The sequence below is a fragment of the Terrapene carolina genome, unplaced genomic scaffold (genome assembly GCF_002925995.2).
Source record: "Terrapene carolina triunguis isolate 2854851 unplaced genomic scaffold, T_m_triunguis-2.0 Scaffold706, whole genome shotgun sequence".
NCBI classification, from domain to species: Eukaryota; Metazoa; Chordata; order Testudines; family Emydidae; genus Terrapene; species Terrapene triunguis.
Window position 1 is genome coordinate 721,031 of NW_020665057.1, and position 19,638 is coordinate 740,668.

The 19,638-nt window shown below is 39.5% G+C and overlaps 1 protein-coding gene across 5 annotated transcripts in view; it reads right to left on the reverse strand.

The window, feature by feature from the left end:
* The window catches only part of PPP3CA (protein phosphatase 3 catalytic subunit alpha), a 299,763-nt gene that overhangs the window by 14,777 nt on the left and 265,348 nt on the right, over positions 1–19,638 (reverse strand). For 2 of the 5 annotated variants that reach the window (XM_026659823.2, XM_026659826.2), the window contains exons 9-11: positions 15,585–15,710; positions 12,737–12,811; positions 7,296–7,322 (exon numbers count right to left, since the gene is read on the reverse strand). In XM_026659823.2, coding sequence (XP_026515608.1) covers positions 7,296–7,322; positions 12,737–12,811; positions 15,585–15,710 — 228 coding nt within the window. The remainder of the gene's footprint in view (positions 1–7,295; positions 7,323–12,736; positions 12,812–15,584; positions 15,711–19,638) is intronic. The other 3 variants (XM_026659825.2, XM_026659827.2, XM_026659824.2) reach the window with 2 other exon arrangements.

Here is a 19,638-nt window from a genome sequence, read left to right on the forward strand (position 1 = left end):
CACAGTATATTGATAGTAATTGGCTCTATCTCAGAGCAGTTTGCCAAACTAAAGAGCCATCTCTGTAAGGGATTTTGGTAATTTACAGTTGAAAATGTTTCCATCACTTCTGGACATTCCAGCCATCATATTATAAGTCCCCTGATAAATGCATGTGATTATTTTCCTGCTACCCATTAAAGCAGCTTGGTTCTCACCCCTGTAAATTCATTTTGTGCTTCAAAAGTTGGGAACCTCACCAAATCATGGTAAAAACAAGGTCCTGAAAAACGAGTCAATCAAGGTGCTAAAAACAGCATTGAATTAATAACAGTATCTGTACCCTGAAATATCTTCAAGGTTTTATTTAGAAACGGTTAACAAAAATGACACAGTTTAAATGTAATTCTTAATCTTGCCACTTCAAATGAAAATAATAGACAATTCGTAATTATGGCTCAGCTTCATTAGACATAGCAAAACATATCATATAATATTAGGCATTAGCACATATTTCAATTTGTGGCCTCTGTCCCTGGGATAAAGTCCTTTCCTTTGCTTTTGGACATCTATAACTCATTCACTCTCTATTCTCTTTCCTTCATTGCTATAGCATCTAATATGCATCTAATATGCTGCTACAGAATATTTTCTGGTACTCCAAATCCTGTTGCCAAAACCTGTATGCTCTCACAATACCAGGAAGTACTGAGATGGAGCAGCCTCATTACATTGTTACATATTAGAGGATATTACATTAAGGGCTTGTCTACACAAACAGTCCACTGCAAGCTGGGGTGGAACAGATGATTTCTTCTATAAGCGCACTTTATGAACAGACATGAGGGATACAGGTTGAGCCTTTTGGGGCCTACTGATGAAGAATGGCGGAAGGGAAGCCTGTCTGCATTCACTGCCCTTCTCCTTCCCCACTCCTCCAACGTTGCACCCACATCCTGAAGCAGTTGACTGAGGGGAGCAGACCAGCTGCTTACACCTAAAGGCATGTTGGTGGGGAAGGGAAAGGTCACCAAGCCACAACAACAGACCACCCAAGGTGAAAGAAGGAAGGTCTGAGTGTGCAAATATGTTCAGGTCTCATTTAAGTGTGCTGGCAGCACACCACTATAATTAAGGTTGAAATGAGCTTGCCATTTAACAGCAGATTTCTCTAACTGCTCTAACATCCATATATGTATTGAGGTTTCCTTGAAAATAGCTGCTTCTCATTGGGGCCAGGTTAGGGTTAGTAGTACAAATTTGGGGTAATTTGAGCAAAGGGATCCTGAGATACAGTGCCCCTAAAAAAAAATATGACAGTATAATTTCCAGTTAACTTTTTCTTTTTTTTTTTTGCTCACACCTGTGGTTCAAACTACTGTACTGGTCCACATCACCTAATACCACCCTATTAGGTCTGATCTCAGCTAGCATCAAGTGCCACATCGAGGAAGCAACTTTTTAGAAGTTACTAGGTGTTAAAGATAGCTCTAGAAACTGACACGAGCCTGGGCGATGTGCTACACCAAATGATCTGTGAAGACTCTGCAAGACTGCTGCTCCAAGGTGGACAAATGTGTGTACAGGGGCCCTCATGTCGGAGTCACTTGGTAGCTGAAGGCAACAGGCTGTAGTCGCAGACCCCAAGGAATATGTATTTGAGTCCTGCCCTTGGCAAATTTCTGAGAATGTCTGCTGGACACATTACTACTTTTTGCCTGAATTTTGCTTTGGGTTACGAGCTGCTAAAGAGCTTCTTTGGAAGTTTTGCCCCAAGAACAGCGCTTTCTCTTTACGAGTCAATATTTTAGAGTGTTCTGAAATCCACATGCATACGAACGTTGTTTTGATAATTATGGTACCTCCACTGGGTCAGGGTTAGAATTAGTGGTGCATCTTTGAGGTCATTTAATCAAGTGGTACCTGAGACACAGCCCCCTCTCATAATGAGCTGATTTTAATATTTAAATTGCTCTAAAATTTCCATACGTACAGAGATTGTCTTGAAAACTCATATGTAGCAACAGGAATTAATGTAGCTATTGTAATGCAAATTGAGAGTCACTTGATCAAGGGTTCCAGAAATGCAGCCATTTGCTTCCGCTTCACTCCCCCATCCCATGAGCGCTACATAATTTGCAAAGTGCTCTAAAATCTACATGCAGAGGTATATTGCCTTAAAATTGGCATGCTAAAATCGAGGCTGGAAGAGAACTTGCAATACAAATTTGGGGTTATTTGATCAAAAGGTTCCCAAGATAAAGCCTCCACAGAATGGACTTCTTTTGATTTTCAAAGTACTCTAAAATCCACGCACACAGTGAGATTATCTTGAACACTGGTAATACCACAACAAGGGTACAGGTATGCTGTGTGATTCAAATTTGGTGTCATTGATTAAGGAGTTCCTCAACTACAATTGCACTCAAAAGATCTGATGTTAATATTCTAATTGCCCTGAAAACCACATGCTTAGGGAGCTGGTCTTAAAATTTATATTTCACACCAGAGGCTGGGGTAGATTTTTGAAGATGGGGGAAGCGAGCATGTATTGAGATGAATGGGGCAATTCACAGCTATGTTGCAGTGGGTTGTGCAAACTCCTGTCCCCCTACACTAGCCCATGAAGTAAATTAAGAAATCTGGGGCTACCCTCCTGTCTTCCATGGTATCTCCACCTGGCAGATGTGCTCTATAGCCCTTTGGTTACCACTTTCCCTCCCCTCCACATGACCCCTCCAGCTCCAGTAGGGACATGGCACAGCCAGGAGGACAGAACTAATAGCTGAGTGGTGGTGAGGTGTTCCCAGGAAGACCTTCTCCCTTCTGTCCCCCACATACAGATGCCACTCAGTTATGTCCCCCACACTACCACTACTTCCTCAAAAGACAAGGGAAATTCCCCAAAATGTCATTAAAACAGAGGTTGACCGCCAATGCCATGTACTGTTCCAGAAGCTGAGTGCACCTACATTTAAAACTCTGATGACCTCATGAAGTAGTTAAGGTAAAACAAACTTAAACCTCCAAAACTGGGAGATACAGGATTAAGGCAACGTTTCCTACATCAGCACACCCACACGGCATTCTGCCCCCCTTTCAGCAATGCCCCAATGAGTCCCTGGGGGAGATCATATAACTGTACCCATCCCAAATATTTGGAGGACAGTGTGAAACATATACAGGCATAGTGTGGGGAAAACTCTCAGGCCTTGTCTTGACTAGGATAAAGATTAAGATTCGGTACAACCTACTTTCAACCACTTTGCCTGGTCCAATCAAACCACCAAAGGCTTGCCTGGTGCTAATACCTATTCATCTTTGTCTTAGGGATTGCCTTTGGGACAGCATCTTTGGATAGTCCTGAGCCTTTGGCACAGTGTCATGTGTACCACCAGACAGCTAGAAATCCTCAGGGCAATTGCGCAGCAGAGGGAAGATAGGGCGCATGGCACTGTGTGAATGTCATTGTAGAAGAAGGGTTCTGCTGAGCACTGACAATACGTAAGAGAGCACAGATGTGGGATGAAACACTCATAGTCCCATGTCATCTTGACATACCTAGTGGAACATCAGTTTCTGGAGGTGACTGTGGCAGCCACTCTAATAGCCTTAAAACTCCACAGATATTTTTATGACTCTTTTATTCATTGTTAGATTTTAGACCAAAGAGGGGCCATTGCGATCATCGACTTTGGCTTCCTGCATATCACCACCCGGAAAACGGGATCCTTATTTCCTCTAGCTGTAGCTGCACCTTTTCTCAGAGCTCCGGCAACCTGCTGCAACTTATTTCTGGATCAATCCAGCTACAGCTAACACAGCAAGCGTCAGTAGGAAAGTATGGAGAGGAATAATGTTGTTAGATACAACACAGAATAACACTGCCCAACACAGAAAATGCCAGATTTTGTCACAGGGTGCCTATTGCTGATTGCAGAGGGCAGATTTAAAGTTGTGTGGCAGTAGCAGTGTGGTCCCATGGGACCATTATCTTATCTCTATAGTTCCAGATTTTTAGAGGCTTATGTACAGGTGCATTTGACATTCTGGACTGACATGAGCCAATGTAGTCAACCTTAACGCTACATTAATTAGTGACATTATTTATGGAAGTCTTGCACACTGAATTAGTTACAATTCAGCATTACCACAAAGCACAAATACCGTATGCACTTCCAAGGAAAATAACCACTTGAGTCAGGCAAACAAAATTCTGATATTTTAAAAAAAAATTACCTCCAGTTTATAAAAGCCCACATTATAAAAAAGTACCAGATCTTCAAATGATCATCATCATCTTAGGAGTGCACTCCTATAGAGCTCTGAGTGAAAGAAAAATGGAACTTGCTGAATGTCCAAGAAACAGACAACTTCTATGTAAACCGAAGTCTTAGCTGTCCAAGCTCCGAATGCAAAAAGAAAAATACTCCATAAATGCAAATCTTTCAGTCCCAGAATTCAATAGGAAAATTAAATGAAAATTCCTATTTACAATTCACATTCAATTAATGAAATACCTATCAATGCTTTAACCACCCAACTATTTCCTTCACAGATGCCAGAACGGTGGTGGTGAGGGGAGGAAATAATGCAGTTAGGTGGGAGAAGGCAAACAGTCACAGAGAACTTCTTGCAATCACCTGTAGATGAGTAAGGTGCTCAGATACTGTGGCAACGGGTATGATAGATGGAAGCCCAGCAAAAAGCAATGCGCCCCTAGCCTCTAACATGTATCTTGCTTCTCTACAGTTGGAGCATATACAGTGACTACAGCTAAAAGCATTCAAGGTGAAATCCTGACATCACTGAAGCCAATGACAAAACTCCCATTAAGACCAGGATTTCACACTCTCCCTGTGTAGTTATAAGTATCCTATAGAGAACTGGAGAATTTTGATAAAACTACATAGAAGATTTGCTGAGCACTTTACAGAGCCTGCAGTGAGATAATTTTCCCAATCTGTGAGTTTTCCACACATTTCAGTTGATGGCAATGCAGTTGTTATACAACCCAGCTCAGTTGCCTATCTTGTTTAATAAGCTACTGCCAATTTCTCAATTGCAGCTAAACTCAGGATGGACTAAGAGCACAACTGAAAACACAAAGTTTTATAAGATGGTACTCACTAGTATTAACAAGATGTCTAGGTGGCAGGACGGTTATTTAGATGTGTTAGAAATTGTGACAAGAGTCTACAATTTTTTCCCCATACTTGTGCTAGTCTATTTTATTTTCTGTGCTCCTATGAACAATAGCTCAAAGCTTTCAGAACCAGAAATAAGCCCAACTCTTTCATCCTTCATTAAAGAAAATGCCAAGAACTGTACTATGTAGTAACAGACAAACTGTGTGATTGACACAGCAACATGTCATGCAGTAGGTGGAAATTAACCTTTTACCCCAAATACTGCACATTTTCAAAAATGTAGGCATGGGCTCCACACACAAAACATCATTCTGATTGGTGCATATAATTTCACAACCATTCAGGAAAATACATGTGCAAGTTATGCACCCAACCAAATACATGTATTCAGTTACCACCATTTGTGTGCTCAAGTGTTGTAACTGTATGAACAAGCACAGGAGTGCTTTTATGTACAGCTCCTGAGCCCCATCATCAATCATGAACATTTTGCCTTTTACTGTTTTGGGACATCTATTAAACATACCATTGTTTCCAGGTATTTTTAATAAAACAGAGTAACTATTTCACCTGTCCGGAAATCACAAGTCTGTATCTTAAAATGTAAAATGAAGACATGTTTTAGAACGGTCTTTCCAATAAAAGACTACCTTTTGTTCTGTTAAGTGTTAGTGAATCATTCTAAACAATAAGGAAGTGTGGGTTAAAAGTCATCACCATGAAACAAGGATCACCTAATATTAGAAATAGTTAAATGGAAGATTTAAATGACAATTTAACAGTAGTCAATTTCTCTTCTTCAGGGATTACAAGGGCTTATTTCTACTTGAACTACTATGTAATCTCAGTTTTCTTCAACTAGAATTGAATTCTCAAGAAAGACAGTTTTTATTCCTTTTTCTTTCTCTTTTTTTCTTGTTTAAGAAACAGCCTCCACCTACTCTGTTTGTCTTTAGACCTCTAATCACCTGAGAGCATCCCTTTTCTTTTGTGTTACAAACCCACACTACTTGATTTTAAAAGTACATTTATTTCTTCAATCACTGTTTAAAATTCAATTTACAAAACAACTACTTTTCAGAACTAGAAAAAACAGCAAGAAATAATCTTATCTGTAAAAATAAAACTAAGTATAAACTGTACTTAACCATACCAGATAATAGGCTCAGAGTAAAATAAAGTCAATTTGATAGCACGCACATAATATACTGTTAAAAATATTAATTCTGAGAAGTTTCTGACTCAGTCGCACCTTCTAATGAATAGTAAAGGCGAGCAAATAGTTTTAAAATGTATCTTTTTCTGTTTGCAAATTGCCTACAAGTAATTTATGTTTTTGAATTTTTATTTGCCATTCAAAATTATTTGCCAAATACCTTCTGTGAATAACTCGTGTCTATAGCTTATTTAAGAGCAATTTTGAGTATAGGATAGTCACAACTTGAGATTGTTTTGTTAATTTTGATTGGACACATAGGTCACATGGTATTATTTCTATTCCCTGATTATAAAAACAACTCTTAGAATCAAGTTTCCGGTGTAAATACTTTGGTTTATAAGTTCCAACTTCACCCCTGTAAAAAGGGATACACCAAAACCTGTGTGTTACTTCAGATGGACTTAAATCCATGCTTAAGTGGGAATTAAATGGTTCATAGACTGCAAGTTGGCCATCTGCAGAGGTGAATTTCACCCTTTACATACGTTCTCTAATATCACTTAAAATTTACTTGTTCTTTAGAAATTCCTGCCAGAAAATTAATTTGCTAGAGTATTTGCATAAAGGGGGACAGGAACACAGCCAAAGTTAAAATCTGGTTTTTTTATTCAAACATTTTGAATATTATTTTGTAAGCAGCTATTGCTCCTGATATAGTGAACAGCAATCTGCATAGGCAGCTTGTTTGACACCTATGATATTTTACTTTGCCTGGATATGTGATTTATACCTTCAGACTTAGAAACAGTGCAAGGAAATATCAGTATAGTCTCTTAAAATATTCTGTGAGTGCAGGGCTAAATGGATGGATAATGCTACTGAGTGAAAAAAAAAACAATTAAGTCCTTCTTGATGTTATAGAAAATCCCAATAATTTAAAAACTGTATTTAGCACTAGGAAAATATAAAAATTAATTAAATGTAAGCCCTTCTAACTAATTTAATACCTTTCTTCTGTGCATAAATAGGATCTTCTTATGAAATTCCAGGGGGAGGGGGAAGAAACGGATCAGTGAAGTTTGGAGAATAAAAAAAAATAATAAAGAACATTTGACAACATCAATGGAAAAGCAATATTTATGTAAAGTCTGAAAAACAGAAAAGAAACAAATTAGGTAGGGAACAGCCAAAAAGAAAGAAACAGAACTTAATGGTGAGAAGAAAAGAAATACTGTTCTGCTTAATCTGAATTTAATGTTAGTAAATTGTGCAGTGAACTAAAATGCAGCTAGACAATCAGAAACTAATCCTAAATTTTGAACCTGCCATCCATACATGCAATGCTTTTTAAATCCTCCTATAATGCACCTGCTGATTTGATATTCTCATCAGGCTGAATAGGCTGGAGATGCCACTTCTGGGAAAGCCACATAAACCATCCCAGTAATACTGTATACCATGCTGAGATCTCTTCTCCCCAAGTACTGAGAGGAGATACCTCCAGTCTATATCAGAAATGCATGCACACCCCAAAGGCTAAAGGCAGTTCAGGGAGTATTAAAATATGAGTCACCAACTGCCCTGTTTCTGAAATTTCAGGGTGAAAGCAAAGCTGATATCACCCTCGTGAGCCATCGGCTTTGATCAGCATGGGAGATGTGCCTGTGCTACCTCCACCAAAGTTAATGATGCATGCTGCATTTACGCATTTCCCAGTATGATCAGACCAGAGGATTTCGCACTAAGCAATTTATAGTAATCAAATAGAAGCAAATATTATGGATGCAAATATTTTTAATAAAAAACAGCTCATTTTTAATGCAATTTAGTTGCAGCCATCAGGGTCCAGGCACATCATTTCCACTGGAGCACTCATTTGTCACATAGGTTAGGAACTGCTCTCTACACACCACTGCTAAATAGTCCCGTAGGGATAGCATCAACGTTGTCAGGAAGAAGTGTGAAAATCTCAGTATTCCTCCAATGAATATTCTTCCAGAAATGAAAACAAATACATAAAATTCTCCTTTCCCACTTACCCAAGGAGATTATTATGCAATATCTATTGTTTTCTCATTTGGTTTTATGGGAAAAAAATTGTCCTTTGTTACAATTAAGGGACTGATTGACTTGTGATGCTGAGACTACTATATATGCAGCTAGTAATATACACTGTCTTACTACTAATAGGTTTAGCTGTGATATAAGACAGTGGCTTCTCCTAAAGGTAATCCAGTCTTCATGTCAGCTCACTTCTGAGTCTGCCCCCAAATAACGATCACTGTGTTGATCAGTGTCCAGTGGGAATGTTTCATAGATTACTGTCCACAGTGGAATGGAAGTTTGAGCACCAAAACTGCATTTCGCTTAATAACTCAGTTTAGTCTTGAGGCATACTGCTTTATTCACCAAGCCCCACAGCTCCCAACTGGTGACTAAATGCAGCACTTAAAATTATGACTGCCGCTTTTTCAGTGGCAGGGTTTTAAACCTGAGCTACAACATTGAAGGTGCTTTGTGACATGAAAATTAAGCCAGGTAATTAAGAAACCTCTTTGTGACAGATCATGAGAGTGCAGCACACAAAGCAAGCAGTACGTTTGTGTCAAGTTGTCTATTATATTATTGCATCACTTTAATTAGTAGCTCATAAGGTTTTTAATTATTTCAATCAAATGTGTTAGGCCAGAAATGCTGCTAATTAAAATATGATGGTACTCTGGATGTATGCTGGTTAGTCAGAAGTACTCCCGTTGCTAGGTGATATGTATGATGTTCAAACCATACAACACACTACTTAGCATTCACCCAAGACATTCTTTGATGTAACAGGTTACATACCATGACAAGCAGGAAAGAAGGGGAAAAATAGGATGGCAAGGGAAAACTATCCAAGTTTGCTATATTATTGATTTAACTTTTCTGTGTCTTTAAAGCAGATAAAATTAAAAAGCCAATGCAACCAGCCAATGGAATACAAGCATTTTGAAAGGGCATTAAAAATGTTATTTAGGACCCCCCCTCCACCCATTAATAGACACTGCCTATAGTGAATGAGGATCAGGACCGGATAAATATCTCCTTTAAGCAAATTAAATTTACTGCCTGCTATTATTTCACATCAACATACTCTGATGGCAGACTGGAACATGCATGACCCAGGTCACTGTTGCTGATTCACAAGAACAGCATGCAGTCAAGTTGGGTGGGTTTGGTGCTTTAATTCTGGAAGGGGCTGGTGATGTGGGAGAGGTAGAGGGATAGAAGTTAAGAAAGGAGAACTAGTGGATGCTGAGAGCTCAAATATTATGATAGATCATTCTCCTTCCTCCTGCTCAGTGCTTTTGGTTCTCAATGCACATAATGAAAGTCAACGAGGAAATGCAAAGAAAAACGCTGCATAGCCTCTGTGGCTCTCACGTCAATTATGTGGGAACCAGGGATAGTGCTTGTATAGATCAAATGGAGAGGAACAAAATCAGCATGAAGCCCTGGAAATATGGCAGTAGTAGGCTCTGGAAACTACAGATGGTGCAAAAGAATTCTGAAGTAGTCATGTTAAAGAAAACTATTCCATAAACCAAAATGCATGTGTTATTTTAACTATCAGGCATTCTTTTCCAAGGTACAATTCTTTTAGGAGGCTGAACAGTAGATGAAAGAAGGAACAAACAGAACATATTCAGACACATTATAAGGGAATGAATGCAAAGACCCTACAAAAGTGTAGTCACAAGAAGCTAAAATAATCATCAGCTTACATCAAGGACACAAATGAAAGGAAAATACTCCTCATATTGCCCTAGAAGCTAGGGTACACAGCCTTTCCTAGTGATGGAACTCAAGATATTTCAGATGTAAAGACAGGTCACAATGCAGTAGAAATCATTCAGAATGCATTGTGAAATTATTATTACATAAATAAATAAATAAATAATAAACAAACCCCACACAAATGCACACTTAAGCCCTGATCCTGCAAGCCACTCCACACAGGCAACTCCCTATACCTACAAAAAGCTCCAGTGCCTTCACTGGGGCTTTGCACAGGCATAAGGTTCTACCCAAGCGGAGTAGATTGCAGGATCAGGGCCATAGTTTGCATTTTACAACTAGGAATGGATAACAATGTCAAACAGACATGAGCTAACCTGTGTTTTAGTCTCATCTATACCTTCTTCCTGTGAATGTATTGGGTATGACATAGTATTTGATAGGGACAGAATTATTCTAATATTTCTGGGGCTCAGAGGGACTATGGCAATAGAAAGAAAAACAGAAAGAATAATCCTCAGTAGATTTAGACAATAACTTAAAAACCTATAGAAGTGGGAAGTATTTAATTGCTCCTATTTGGAAACTTAATATGAATGCAGAAAATAATTTAACATACACATCTGCAAGCCAAAAGACTTCCAGTTTGCTTTCCCTGCTTAGACACCAATGCTGCAGTGAAATAGCTTAAAACGGGAAGGCTGGCATGATATATCTCTCTGCAAAACAGATGCCGCACATTCCCACTCAAACACCAAGTAATGTAAAAGAAACAGTGAACATAGAGCATTTTTACTTCTACAGTGAATTCATTTGATAAGCTTGGTAGAATTTTAGGTCACAAAAGTACTTGCATTGAAAGGCCTATGAAGTCTCTCCACTGTACTTGTGGCCATCATCTTGGTCTCTTTCTGCTAAGAAGTAACTTTTGCATAGACACTTTTAAACATCTAGACTGAAATTTTAAAAAGCTCTCACATTGGTCTATCTCTGTTCTCGTTAAAGTCAGTTGGAGTTGGACCATTGACTTGACAGAAGCAGAGTTAGGCCAATGCTAAGTGTTTTTGAAAATCCCACCCTGAAAGGTTTTGTCTTTGGTGCCCAAGTCAATGGGACTTAGATATGTGCTTATGTGCTTTCCTGAACCGGGACCTACAAGAACACGGCTCTCCCACTACTATATTTATATTTGGTATATCTGTAGGTCTTCATACATCATCACACAATGTTTTAACTGCAAAATAGCTGGCTATTTACATTTCACAAGCGAAAGATATCAAGTAAAATAGTCAAACAGGTGTTTCTTCTCTGCACTGATTACCAGTTTAAATAGAAGCACTCTCTCTGCCTCATCCTCAAGGAGAACTATTAAAGTTCCAATTGTGTAGCTGTTCCACCAGTGGAATTTCCATTGGCTTCAATGGCAAAACAACTTTCAGAAAAGAGAGGACACAAACTAATTATTTTCCCCTTCCTTTGCAGTTTGTGAATTGTAGAAGTCAATGGCATATTCTCTTCATGTAAGAAAAACAGAGGTTTTTAAAAAGATGCCATTTTAACTGATAACTGTTAAATTCATGAAATGTTTGTCTCAGCCTTATTTATTGATAAAACTTTTCACCCCTCCTCTTTTTTTGCTCCTCTCCACAAACCTATTACCAAATTCCTTTTAGTTTATGTTCCGTAGTGATATATTTTTCATGCTTTGTGTTCTGATTTTCTTTCTTTCTTTCCCTCAAGTTTTAATGTCCCCCCCGCCCACACCTCTCTCTTTAGTGCCTAAGTGTTTTTTTAAGAGATCAAGGAATCATGGAGCACTAGTCTGAAGATAAAAAGAAGTACAGTACAGGTTTGCTTGCAGACAAAGACTGCTCTACGGGATTATTAATATAATGTGAGTATTCACTTACCATGTACTAATTCTAACAGGAAACACTGGATAATAGAATAAATTAATTTACTTCCATGGGACCAAATCCCAAAGGCACTGAGCGCCTTTTACAATGTAGTCAATGGGATCTGAGGTCACATCATCATATAGTATCAATTCTCTGGAGCACTAATGGAGATTTTCCTCTTTTCTGTGCAGAAAGAATGGGTCAGCAACATGTCCCTTTTATATCTGTGTTTGCAATTAACAACCTTCCTAAGCCAGTGACTGTGTTCAAATTGTTTTCTAATGACTCAAGGATCCAAAGGAGAGTTTTCTGCAGTCCTGGGTACCATCCCCCCAAATCTGCAGTATCTAGCATTCCAGAAGCAGCAGAAAGTCACTCTGGGCCATATAGGCCATTGATTCTAAGTAAAACTCCCCATTGGAAGCATTGGGTAGCTCTGCTTAAAAATCAACAGCACTACCTGGCCCCTGATATTCAGCAAAACTTGGAGTCAAAGTATTATTTTCTTTCTTTAAAACTAGGACAAGTAACTTTTTTTCTTTTGGCTTGGGTGGGAAGTAGGCAAAGGGGAGAGTTTAATAAATTCTCTCCAAACCATGCATTATGCAAATCTATTGACGTCTAGCACAAACTGTTGTTTTCAGCAGCATGAAAGAACTTAAATGAGATCCAGAAAACCAGGACACTATCCCTAATGTTAGTAACTGAGACTTACAAATAATTTCAAAGCAAAACAAACCAACAAACAATCTCAATGGAGGGCAAAAAGCTCTTACCATCAAAACCATCTTCCTCTGACCCTAATTCATCATCTGAGCAGATGTTCAGCACATTTACCAGCATCTCTGTCACTGGAGAGGAAAAACAAATGAGAAACATGAATGGTGAGTTTTCCTCATCAGTCTGAGAGCAGGCTGTAGCATAGTAGTGTTAATGAATATAAGCAAACAAATAGCACCTCATCCAATTTTTAAACTGTTTGCACCTTATATTATATTTGTAGTAATATAAACTTGGGTCCAAAGATCTCATGTGGTTAATAAGGGGTTGTTGATATGGTTTCCTGGTAAAAACTGGTCAAATTTAAAGGCACACTGCAATAATAAGACCCTTATATTTAAAAAAAAAAGCGTGTTCTCTCTGAGTCACTAGCAGCAACCTAGATTACAACAAAACAAAATAATTTTAAAATCCTGCTTTAAATTTTCCTTGGTCATGGAGTTTTAGTTTTGTCTTTTCACTCAGGTTGGACAATGAAACTAGACTGGTCTAGGGTAAAATGCTGTAGTTTGGGATTCCCAGACCTGGAGGTTTTATAAGCAACTAAGATATCCGTACTGAATAAATAATAAAATAGATCATGAAAATGATCCTGTTCATATTAATATTTTTTAATATTTATTTTATTTTAACAAAGCCTAACGTTCTATGGCTAATGTAAATTGACAGTATCTTTAAGGTCAGGACTTACTGTAGATATTTCATTATTGCTGAAAGAGCAATATTTTTAATTTCTTTATTTTGTAACTTGCACTCCAAGCAGTCTGCTTCAAGCTGTTCCTAAACCACTCTTAGCCCATTTCAGACCCAGTGGCAGTGAAAGACTGACCAGAGAGTGTACAGTGCAAAAACAGCCAAAACTCACGCCAGGAGATGGGATTTAGAATTCTAGAAAAGACTGGGTTACTACGTAAAAATGTCAAATCATTAGCAGATAGACAAGTGAAAAACTCCACTACATCTACATGTATTAAGCATCATTAAAAGTGTTACCAGGCATGTCTGGACTTGCATTAGCTATAAAGGTTGGAGATTTAATTTCAAATCGGGTGGTTACTAAAAATTCTCTTCTGTGATAGCCACAGTGGTTTGACACATTAAAAGGATGAACAGAACTCTATTGTTCATAAATTAGTCAGGCATTTATCTTTTTCACTTGAAGTATTAGTGGAAACACTTCCACAGTGACAAGGACTGGTGTAACTAACACTGTGTAACATATACAGCTTCCTACCTTGGTTGGCCTTTGAGGGGAAAAAAATCTATTAAAGAAATAAAAAAAAAACCCTATGTAGAGCACAAAAACATATGTTCAGCAGCTTTATTTTGCTACATTCCTCTAATACCCATTTTGGATTTTCAGTCAAAGTACCAGAAGTATCACTGAGGACTTGAGCATGGCGTGGGACATGGAAAATAGGGAAGAGAAAACAGGAAGAAAAGGAGAAATCCTGTGATCAGATGCTCAATGTGGATCTTTACTATATGTTCCGCATTCCCGCCCCAAATAGTTCCTTACGGTCTGTAGGAGTTTTCTGGGGGACCACGTGCAGAATATGCAACAAAGGTCTAACACGTGAGCCAGAAAGCATGATTTGCCTGAAAACTGGGATTGGCCATATTTATGGCTTAGCAAAATGAATTCATTTTACTGTCTTTTAGAAAGCCTGAAAAAGACATCAGCAAGGACTACAGAACTTCCTCTATCAGTGGAAACACGCATGGAGACAACAAATGCCTTGCTAGCACACCCTGCAGTGTCAATGAAGACTGCCCTCAGTACTGTCTGTCTTGTTCACACTGGCCTTGGGCATCCCTCTATTGGCTTTACCTCAACCACTCTTTCAAAGAGCCACTGTTTAGAGTATAAATGAGTAACTGAAAACTGAGCTGATCATGACTGTAAGTAAAGCCACAGTGGGCTGCATTTTCAGTTGCCTATTAAGATAAAATAGTACTATTCCAAGCAGCTTGTAAGAGTTCATTTTAACTTTCTGGCAGTAACTGCTGTTGCAGCTACACATTGTATCACATTGCAAGGATCAAAGCAAGTTTCATAGCTCTCTAGTTTTAAGTCAGATGAACTGCTGGGTTTTAAATACTCATATTTCATGTTTGGGACCAAAGCGGTCTAGCCTCCAGTTGTGTACTTGCCAGTCACAGCTTAATGTGGTCACAAAGCCCCTATGTCATTGTCCAACAATGACATTTCTGTAGTATGGTAAGGCACAAAACTAATGGCCGTTTCAGGGCTGGGACAGCTTAGTGAGATGTCGTATATTTCAGGGGTTCTCCGCCCCCCCAGAAAACCAAGTGAAAGAGAAGAGCACAGTGGGTACCAATGTGACATGATCTGAATTTACTGCTCAAGGGAGAAATGCATGACTGCATCAGCAGGTTAGAGGCCAGCTGGTGAAGTATATATATAACAGTGACACAGCTGGTGTGGTCTTCTCCAACCAGCAAATGGCAATATCACAATGCCCAAAGAGTTCATCAAATAAATTGAAGTGAATCCATGACTTTTATCTCCAACTGAAATGCAAACCTATTTCCAGAGCACTTTGATCATGGCACAGCTGTTATTACTCTGCTCTGAAAAAAGCAAAAATCATAAAAGATGCAGAATGTGGGAATGGTCAAGGCTGCACTCCCTGAAGTGTTACTTCAGATGTAGCCTCATCACTACACCCTCAAAAAGCCTCTCTCTTAGATCCACCTCCAAGCTATTTACAGCCATGCAACCCAGCCCACTGGAACTGTTAATGGTAGTGGTGCTTGGGTAACCCTAACCTCCAATCCCACTTCATGTTGGGGCTTCCACGAGCACAGCAAGTTACCAACCTTTCTCTCCAACAAATGGTAAGGACCAGGTAAACACATCCATGAAATTTGGAAGCCAGTATGGGTGAGGGGAACAGTTGAACTGTCTGATATTCATAACATTGTTCTCATACTTCAATACTGCAGCTAAGAGAAAGGAAAGAAAAAGAAACATTAATTGCATGTGTGACAATCCCCACCAGAGGTCAAAAATAGCAATAGAACTTAAATTCTATAAATGTGCTACAGTATATCAAACAAAAGAAACCAATATAGAGATTTCTGAAATATAAAAGCTAAATATTTCTGTGCTTGTGGAGGGAAAGTTATCTTTCATATGGCCAATATAAAATAACTTAGTTATTATTAGCATAACACAATGACGCACAAGCCCTGAACAATGAAGTTTAGAGGAGAACCCAGATGAAATATTTATTCAATATGGGACTAAGATACTACATATTGGAATCACCATTCATCACAATGGTGATGCTGCGACATGTCCATTCTGATAGTGTATTTATATATATATATTTTAAATAAGGGTCACTTAAAATTGAATTTATAAAGAAAAAGGGAACAGTGTGTCTTTAAAAGACCTTTTAGATAAACTTTACTTGTATATTATGTACTAGTATTTAAGCATAGTTCTGAACGTAATCCTGTTTATGATGCTTACTGCTTGTGGTTAAAGTGGTTAAGACCACATCACTTCAGTCTGTTCTGCTAACAGCAATCCACTTCCATGGTGTATGTGATGTCAATTCAATGGCGTAAGTGCAATGTCAGCAAACAATTACTAATCCGGTGACACTAGACACTAGACTGTACCCTGTACCTTTATATGAATTAATTTCAATTTGCCTGAAAACCAGCTAAGTCTTTAATGGTGAACTTTGTTCATAGTGGGCAACTTTGATCCAATAGCCAGTGTTAACTTAGGGTAGGTCTACATTTATGGTGGCATGTAGATTACAGACACTGCATGCCCCGCTAGCATGAGTATAAATAGAGCAAATGGTGAGGTACTGCTTAGGCAAGTAGAGTACAGACACGCCAGAATCCTAGTGTATATATCCTATATGGCTCTACATGTCTGAGCAATGCCTCCCATGTGTACACTGCTATTTTTAGCAGTGTCGTTTCCCTCTGCTGGAGCCTTTCCCCACTGCAGTGAAAGATGCTGTCTGTGGGGAAAGGCTCTGGCCGGGGAGAGGCAGCAGGAGGAGACTCCAGCAGCTCCCGACTGCCAGAGCCTTTCAATGCCACAGCGAATGTCTGTAGCGATATGCTGCAGCGTGGACGCAGCATGTCTCTCGCTGTGGCATGTAGCTACACATACCCTACATGCTACCGCAAGTGTGGATGAGGCCTTCAAGTATGTCTGTGCAGCCGCTGGGAACAAGCCTCCCAGCATGGGTAGACAAACTCATACTAGCAGAGCTTGAGTTAGCATGCTAAAAGTAGCAGTGTGGATGGTGTGGCTTGGTCTGAAGGTTGGAATCTCATGCCTAGGGGGGATCAGGCGAGCTGGAGAGCCTGAGCCACAACATCCACATTGCTACTTCTAGCCCCTCTAGTGCCTGTCTATCCAGGCTGAGAGGTGTGTTCCTAGCTGCAATGTAGACATACCGCTCAAGTCAATATTTGCACAAGATCTGATGACTATATTATATGTCAATAATGTTTAAGACTACATTTGTCAAAATACCGTATGCAGGTGAGAAATAATCTCTCTTCCCCCCGTTCACTTCTTTCCCACACCTGGTCTGTGTGAAGCAGATACGGTATTGCTGCTTTAATACATTCTATCTTTATTTCCTCAAAGAAATAATCTTAAATCCACATTGTAAACAAGGGGCTATGTGACCTTCAGATGTATTAAAAAGAACCCCTCTCTCTCAATCCCTCCATTTTGTGCCAACCATCATGGTACCTGGGTGGCCCAGGACATTCTGGAGCCTAATCTCTCAGGGTATAGAAGGCGGCTGACATAATTTATGTAATCTCCTTGCCCAATCAGACAATTTTTGTTTAACAAATCATGTTTGACTCTTGAGCATTCCATAGTCACACAGTTGGCTACTCTGCTTTCCAGTAAAAGAAGGTGGCTAAGCACTGCTTGTCTGACTTCAACAGAAACGGGGCAACTAATGTCAGTCCTTTCAATAAGCATTCTTCATATTTTGCCTGAGGTCACCAAAAAGGAGATCAAGAGTCATTCTCTTCATATATGGAAAAGCATGTATTTCATTACTGGCTGGGCGGCAAGAATGATTCAATGCTGCTTTGGAAGCCAAATGAAAAAGGCATATTTAATTATTTGAAGATGTATTTAATGCACTAATGCTCACAAATAATCATTTTACTGAGTTTAGCTGGTTTCCCTCCCCCACTTTTCTTTTTTCCATTCATTAAGAATATGTTTAAAATTGAGAAAGTTAAAGAAATAATTTTTACAAGCAACTTTGGGAAAAGGTCTCTAGAAATGCCTCTGATTCATTAATAGGGCAGTAGGAGAAACATCAGCCAAAATATGAATGCTTTTTAGTATTCTTTTAAAAAAGTGAAGGAAATTAATAATTGATTTTGAGATCATCTAAATGCTACTCTCACTTACACCATATTAATAATGTATCTATTTGAACTGCACATCCATATGAATTAGCTTTAAAATAACAATTGACACTTCATTTCAAACTTTTCCTCCTGGTTAAAGGGTAGTGAAGTTCCCTATAAATCACCTGAACAGCAAAGGAGAAACACCGTATAACAGATACATGTTAAAAAAAAAAAAAAAGTAGAAAAATTCCCTTATGTAACATCATATTTACAAAAGAATAAAATACTGCACAGTAGTTTCAAAGTGCCACACAGACTTTTCTGAATTTGTAATTTTAAATGTTTTCAATTTCCAAATGTGGTAGAGAAAATCATTAGTTTTTTTGTGTTAAGCAACCAAGCAAGATGACTTTCAATATAATCACAGGAAGAGCTGGTTTATTCATATAACTCAGATTATTGCAGTTTACAAGATGGTAGTCTACAGTACTTTAGGAAGGAGCAAAATTGCAGCTGTGTCAAGACCACCACACTTCCCAGCAACATTACCAGTTTACCTGACCTTTTTAACCCTAGAGGTTCCCCCCCACACCCCGGCAATGGGTATTTTGTTTCTTGAAATGAGATATTTAGCCTCTCTCCCTATAGCTCTAATGGTACTTCCCTAATGGAAAGGAGAGCTTCTGAACCAATGGAGAAGCTCCTTGTTGTTAGTTCAGATCTTTTTGTAATTTCAGAGTACAGGAACTCCTCACTTAAAGTCGTCCCGGTTAACCTTGTTTTGTTGTTACGTTGCTGATCAATTAGAGAACATGCTTGTTTAAAGTTGCGCAATGCTCCCTTATAATGTTGTTTGCAGTCGCCTGCTTTGTCCACTGCCTGCAGGAAGAGCAGCCCGTTGGAGTTAGCTGGTGGGGGCTTGGAACCAGGGTAGACTGGCAGCCCCTCTATCAGCTCCCTGCTCCCCTAAGTTCCCTGTGCGGCAGCCAACCAGCAAGTTATCAACTGCCGGCAGTTCAGCTGGTCCCTTCCCGCACTGCCATGTGCTGCTCCTGCCCTCTGCCTTGGAGCTGCTTGCGGGAGCCTCCTGCTTGCTGTGCGGGGAGGGGCAGAAGGGGGCTAATGTCAGGGTGTCCCCCTCCCCCCTGCTCCTGCACCCCACTTACCACATCTCCATGGGGGGGGGGCGGACGACATGACAGGGCTCAGGACGGAGGGAGCTTCCTGGAAGCAGCTACTGTCTCAACTTGCTGAACTTAACAAGGCAGTGTACTTAGATTGGGTCAGCCTACTTAAAAGGGCAATGCGCATCTCTCTCTCTCTCTCACACGGTGTATGTCTCTGTCTGCCATGCTGTCTCCCCTCCCTCCATTCGTGCTGCCTTGTAGAGTGTGAGGCTACATTAACAACAATGGGTTAACCCTTGAGGGCTCAGCCGAGTGCTAGTTCATCATTTAGCAGTAAGGCATTCCCTGGGAAATATCCCACCCTCTTCCACCCTCTGACTTCACCA